At 38.5% G+C, this 7,225-nt stretch overlaps 1 protein-coding gene across 2 annotated transcripts in view; it reads right to left on the reverse strand.

Moving 5' to 3' along the window:
* Positions 1–6,312, reverse strand: part of LOC129359246 (mitogen-activated protein kinase kinase kinase kinase 5) — a 37,844-nt gene extending 31,532 nt beyond the window's left edge. For both annotated transcript variants that reach the window (XM_055028735.1, XM_055028734.1), the window contains exon 1: positions 6,001–6,312. In XM_055028735.1, the coding sequence (XP_054884710.1) occupies positions 6,001–6,126 (126 nt within the window). In that variant the 5' untranslated portion in view covers positions 6,127–6,312. The remainder of the gene's footprint in view (positions 1–6,000) is intronic.
* Between the last annotated feature and the right edge of the window lie 913 nt (positions 6,313–7,225).

Here is a 7,225-nt window from a genome sequence, read left to right on the forward strand (position 1 = left end):
CACTTGTATTAAAGTTATTTAGGAGCTTATGCTAAATAATAAAAAAGTTCCACTGGCAGATTTTCACACTTGTCACCAAATATTTCTCCCATTTTTCCAGTGAAATAATCTGACACTTTTTTTAAAAAAAATCTACATTAGCTTGAATTAGTTTTGTCTTAATTCAAGCTAAGCTATTTCCAGTAGAAGATGGATAATTAAAAAAAAAAACACTTGGTGATATTTGGTGTTTTTGCAGTGTGATGGATATGTTTGGTGAATTAATGTAACATAAAAGTTCATCTGGACTCGGGTCCATGTGGGATCAGGTTACAGAACCTGCCCATGAACAACTAGTTTAGCAGGTTTATTTCAGTGCAGACAGACAGAATGCTTTATGTGGTCAGAGTGTTTTCCAGCGTAGAGAAATGTAGACTGGACCAGAAACTCCAGTTCCTCCAGTCAGTCAGCAGAAAACCCCATTTATCATCAACTCCAGTATTCCTACTGCTTAGAAACCGAAACAAGTTTTTATAACGATTTTACAGGTGGACATTTTGTTCATGAAGAATCAAGTTGCTCAGTGTCTTCAAAGGTTTTTAGGTTGTTCCCTTCAGTGGTTGTTGGTGCAGCGCCCCCACAGGACAGGAGGGGAAAAGGTTTCTCAAAGGGTTTGGCTGGTTTGACTCGGCATCAGTGTGAAAAAGAACCACAGCAGCTGGAAATGGAGCATCTATTACAAATGTGAACCCAAGTAGAGCCAAGTCTACCGGACTATCAGGTGTGAAAACAAACTCAGAGACCCCAAGAGGTCAGGTTAATCCCACTGTGACAGACGGTGAAACTTCCTATCAACCCACAGTGAGTGAACCGTCTCCACGGCAAACCGAGATGAAGATGTCATCATTGCTGCAGCGTGGGGGCGTGTGCATGTGGGCTTCACATGATGCGGCAGAGCTGCGACACCAACGCTGGAATCTGACGAGTTGGTTGGCTAGTTCAGATCAGACTGTAGGAAAGCAGTGGGGGAGTGATAACTTTCTGACGTCACGCCTTCTGTGACCAGCGTAAAGATGGAGGAACTCTTAAAACGACATCACAAACTGAATCTGACAGCATCAAACTGAATCTGACAGCATCAAACTGAATCTGACAGCATCAAACTGAATCTGACAGCATCAAACTGAATCTGACAGCATCAAACTGAATCTGACAGCATCAAACTGAAACGCGTATGGGAAAGAAAAAAAGTAGGAAGTGAATACGCTTGAAACTCCGGAAAGCTGAACTTTTCTCCAATCTGATGGTTAAACAACCTGAAAAACAATAAATATCTTTATTATTGAGCTCCTAAGTCTATTCATGCAATAATTTAGCAACAAAATGTTGTTTTTTTATTGAAAATATTGCTTATTTTGTAAATACTGTTTGATTAGACCCTGAAATTAATCTGATTAAAATATTTAACTGAGCTCTACCATTTGTAATATCAAAATTATACATTTCTGGACTTGTTTACATCCAGATTATCCAACATGCATCTTGACGCATGTCGGATAAAATGCGACGTGATCTTTCTGACTGCAGACCCTTCAAAAAATTACTGGTTACTGAAATGAACTTGATTTAAAATTACATCAAATCCCATAGATAGCATTGAAAACTGAATTGTAATTTATCTTTTATTAAAGTTATACTAAAGATAGTTCTTGTATTTTCATACAAGATAAATTTGTCATCATCTGCAGCCAAAGATGGTTAACATGCATGTGAATAAGCAACAGAAATATTTCAGGTATTTATAATCAAACGTATTGAAAGCGAAGAAGAAAACAAACTAAATATAAGACAGCTTGAACTTTTTTCTTAAATAAACTTTTATAAAAATGATTAAAGGGTTTTTATGTGTTTTGGCTTCTTCATCCACACTAAAATTAATATCAACAAAACTCCGACCAGATTTGAGAAAACTTTGTATTTTACGTGTTGCATTCCTAACCGGAAGTCATGGCAACAAAGATATATAGAAAAAAATTATTTTATATTAGTTTTCAGTTTTGAAATTACCAGAAAGTAAAATTTTGAAATTTTGATGTTGGTAAAGTTGAGATTTGTTGGTTTTCTGGCACTGAATTATGGAAACAAGCTTTAAACATATGTTGCATTAGTAGCTGGTTTATTTCTGCAGCTTTTAGGACGCTGATCTACTGCATGACTTCTGTAACACAAACGATGCGTTTGGACACGAAGCAGGTTCAGATCTAAAAACAGCAGCAGACTGAAGTGCAAATGCATGAAGCATCACCCTTAGTGAAGGGTTTCCTTCACACTGAAGTGAGAGGAGGAAGTCTCTGAAAAACTGACTTTAAGATGAGCTCAAAATTCCTGGTTTTACTGTCCAAACGGAAAAACAAACAGTATCACCAACTTTCTAGTGCAAATATCTTAAAACACTTGAATTGAGATTAATCCAACTTAAAAATAACTTTTCAGAAATGCATATTAAGCAATTATTGACTTAAAACAAGCAACATATTGCTGAAAAGTTACTTATAAGATTTACATTTTTTTTCCAGTTTATGGATGTTTCACTGAAAACTAGACCAAAAATATAGGTAACATTTTAATTTTTGCAATACAAATAAGTCTGTAGGAGGAATTCCTGAAGATTGTGACCAAATCTGAAGAACAAAATCTAACCAGCAGATTTTGGCTCAACGTTTTACCAGGTCACACCAACCGACGCACGGCTGCGAAGAACCAGAGACTTTCTGTACAGGAACGTCTGCTTTAAGTAAAAGCAATTCGATCGGGGCGAACGCTTTAGCTTCAACGTTTTTGTGGAAATGAAGTGAAACTGAGGAGCTTTGACTAAAGGTCAACACAATCTCATGCCCACTCCGATAAGTTGCCCATAAAGTTGTTCTGCTACCAGAACATTAGACGATAAACGTTGCAACAAAATGAAGCTATGAAACCTGAGTTGCTGCTGATCGCAGGCAAACTAAATTAAATCTGAGCTGCTCCAAACCTTCAACTGCCAGGTTGTCATCAAGGTTCGCACACGAGCCGAATATGTAAACTATATTTAAACTGCTTCTTTTTCTGCCTTTACACCACAGAGAGAAGAGAATAAAAACATTAACATGCGTGAAACAGACGGTTGAAAACAGGGAAACAGTTTTCAGGCGATTGTGATGCAGATGTTCTGCTGGGATACCAGAAAATGCGTTAAAGGGAACTAATTATGCAAAATTCATATTTTGCACATTTTTGCACTTCCATCTGCTTTTCAACTGCTTCCGAAAACAGCCCAAACGTTTAAAAGAACAAACAACCAGCCGTTTTTTGGCAATACATAGTTCCATAACTCTGAACCGGAAGTGATCTACGCCGTCTTAGTAGGCAAGCGCAGCGCAAAGCGTAGCGGACTCATGGCTTCCCGGCCAACAAAAAGCAAACAATCTTAACCGATGTGCAAGAGAAAGAAACACAAACAAAATGGCTGCTGTTAAGATCGACCCGTATGAGAAGAAAAAGGAAAATACGTCAGACGATGTGGACAAGCTGCCTCCGATCTCATCCTGTGACACAGTGAACAGGAAGAGCCTCATCTGAAATATATAAACGCATCCAATCAGTGTTTAAATGGATTTGTAAAGGATCCATGTTAGCTAGCAGCTAAATTAGCTAATTTTGTTAGTTCGGCGGCCATACAGTAAATATCAGAAACTGCTATCAAGCAACAGTTCTAATGCACTTCTGTAGTTTATAAGTCAGACAGGAAGGAGGCGAGAACTCGTTCAAAGCTGTCAACTGTCGTCATAGCAACTGCCTACCAAAATGGCGGTCGGTTACAAAGTTCACGGAAGTGCAACGTTGCATGACAGCTGTTTATAAGTTCATGTATTTTGGTGAAAATGAGCCGTTTTCCAGACACCAAAATTCTGGATCTGCAGCAGAAACCAGGGATGAACTAAAACGATGAAAATAAAAACGGCAACGGTTAATTATGCAACTTAATAACAAATATCTGCATTTACTGCACTTCTCAGCTTCTCTGCAACATGATTTTGGGAGCCAAGAAAGTAGGGTTGAAACCAATAATACGATTAATCGCAATTAATTGATTATTAAAATGGTTTTCAACTAATTTAGCAACTGATTGATCATCAACTGGAGAACACAGACTCAAAAATGGGCCATCAGCTGAAGGACAACAGGAGCAGTAATTAACAGCCGCTGACTCCTCTGATGACAGAGTTTCAGCTTCACTTGGTTTAAACTTTATTTTCAAAAAATCTCCTATCGGAAACTTTTTCTATCTGCTCATGAATCTGTGAATCAGAAGTTTAATCCCCGGATCAGAAAGAGTTTAACTTTTCACATGTTGATGTTAGAAGAATTTCTTAGCTGCAGACAGCAAAAGAAACAAAATTAGCAAAATTACTTATTTATTTGCATTTTTTAATTGCAAAAAAACAATTAGGATATTAATTACTAAAATAATTGTTGATTGCAGCTCGACAACAAGATAAGAATGTTTTACCGACTGAGAAACGTTTCTACTCGCTATAAACCAAAGCTCCAACTTCATCTCAACTAAAATAAAATCATAAATAAAGAAGCTGAACATGTTAAGCCGTTTCAGAGGCCGGTTTGCCAATATGGCCGCCTCTTCAAGCTGCTTGTGCCATTTCCAAGTCGGCCACGAAGCCTCCAGAGACTTTCAGTGACTCGGTTATTCACGCTGCTTCCACTTCGCTCTAACGCTCCAACCTGGACATTTAAAAACCTCCCAGATAACGAAGCAACTTCTGCCCGGACCGAAGCCTGGATCTCCACGTTCATCACCCCAAAAAGACAAGATCGACACCAACCACACTGCAAAAACACAACATCTTAACAAGTCTGTCCAGAGCAAATATCATGTGAAATGAGACAAAACTAACTTACAAGTTTCAGCAAGAATAGAAGTCTCTTTATAAGAGATTATTTCTCTTATAATGAGAACATTTTTACTTCTGAGGAAGTATTGTCTTTATTTGCACTGGAAATCAAACCAAAATTACTTGGTAACATGTTGTGTTTTTAGAGTGTAAGGTCCAGACAGTCCCAACATGATCAGGACAAATCCAGCATATAATCTGCTGCCTAATTCACTGGATCAACATCTCCACGGATTAAAGCATCAGCTAAACGTCTGCAGGGCAGAAACCAACATCATGTCCATTTGGTAGATTTAATAATTTAGTTTGATACAAAATGTTTAGCAGCAGGAAGGATTTCTGGTAAATTAAACCAACAAGCCACAGATGACAAGATATATTTAAGAGAAAACAGAAATAGGAACAAAACTGAATCATTTAAAATGTCATCTGAGAAGAAAAGACTCTATAGAGTCAGTCTATATATATATTACTTCATAAATACTTTCACTTCATGTGAAACCAGTTCCTCCAGCTGCCGCGTTTAACTTATGATTGTGATGAAACAGTTTAGCTACAAACGATTCCTGCACTCACAGAGGAGCTCAATATGAAAAATGAAAACTAAAACCCAACAGGTTGCTGTTCTGGATGATCGGAGAAACTGAGGCCAACCAAACTTCCCCCACACTGTACACTGTAAAAACAGAATCTGACCCAGCACTGCTGGTTAACATCTTAGTGCACAAGAACTAAAACAAATCCAACTCGCATTTAACCTTTCAGCATCTTATAGGAGTTTGATTTACGTCAGTAATTCCTTAATATTGATGAAAAAGTTCTGATTCCACTGGCAGATTGTCCTGATATTATTGGAACTGGACCTTTTTCACCAATATTACAGAATTTTTGAGCTTATATCTTGCTAAAAAGTTAGTTTGGTCTAATTTGGATATTTGAAAAACACTTAAATTCTGTGTTTGCAGATTTAAACTGAACATGATTTAAAACGACGCCGTCGCCTTTGGGAGGATTTTTTTTTTCTGATGATTTTTGGCAGCCATGTTGTCAAGCAGCAGGCCGGGACTCTGACCTTGTAGACTTCTCCGTAGGTTCCCCCTCCGACTCGCAGCAGGATCTCGAAGTCGTCCTGAGGGTTCTTGGTGGAGATATCCAGAGCAGCCCTCTGATGGAAATCCATTGCGAAGCGCTGAGACATGAATAATCCCCCTTAAGGCATGTCAGAGCTGCCTCTCACACACTCGCCGTCATCCACATCAGAGGAGGTGAGCTGCTGAGTCTGACTCGTTTTGGGCTCAACCGCCGCCGTGCACACACACACCTTCCTGTTTGTTTCTCAACCTGCAGCAGCAGCAGGTCCTCTGTCACTCTCTCCCTCCGCCTGTCACACCTTCCTCTGTTCTCTAAAGCATTTCTGCAGCTCATTTGCATAATCTCATGTTGCTTCCTGTTCAGCGTGTGTGTGATGCATACTGGCCGTCAGAGCAAAACGTTAGCAGAGCTCACTCCGGATTAGCTGGCAGCTAAATCATGAGAGTTTAGAGAAACACACAGAACACAAGATGAACACGTCTGGCTTTTTGCACGTGTGTGAAAATGATTAACTGCAGTTTGGAGTTTTTTCAGTGCAAGTTTCAGTCTCAGCTTAACACCCACTGAACTGTGTGTGCGTGTGCGCATGTGTGTGTGTGTGTGTGTGTGTGTGTGTGTGTGTGTGTGTGTGTGTGTGTGTGTGCTGCAGAAAGAGCCACTCATGCTTGGAGCTCCCTTTTCTGCTTCCTGTTCATATCCTGTTCAAACGAGGGGCACCCGTTACATCCTGTTCACAAGTAAAAATTACTTTAACGTCATCTTGATCAAAAACTTGTTTCCTTGTGCAAATATTTTCTATTGTTCGGTTTAAAAAATGCTTTATTTGTGGGTCAAACAACTTGAGTTTGTCTCTAAAAAAGAAAGTTCATTTGAATAAAACTGTCTGAACTGGAAGTACTGAGTTTGATGTACTGTAAAAACACAAAATCGTGCCAAGTATTTTTGCTGTAGTTTGTAGAGCAAATATATAAGAACACTCCAAATAACACAAAGCAAACTTACAAGTAACTTTTCAGGAAACTTAATTTAGGTCAATAATTTCTTAATATTGATAAAATAATTCTAGTTCCACAGGCAGATCATTTCACTTAAGACATTTTTCTATGTTATAATGTCAATGTTGAGGTAAATTTATTGATATAGCACATAAAAACAACAGAAATTGACCAAAGTGCTGCACAATTAAATGTAATAAAGCAAATTAT

Source organism: Poeciliopsis prolifica, unplaced genomic scaffold (genome assembly GCF_027474105.1).
Source record: "Poeciliopsis prolifica strain line A6 unplaced genomic scaffold, Auburn_PproV2 SCAFFOLD004, whole genome shotgun sequence".
In the NCBI taxonomy this organism is placed as follows: domain Eukaryota; kingdom Metazoa; phylum Chordata; class Actinopteri; order Cyprinodontiformes; family Poeciliidae; genus Poeciliopsis; species Poeciliopsis prolifica.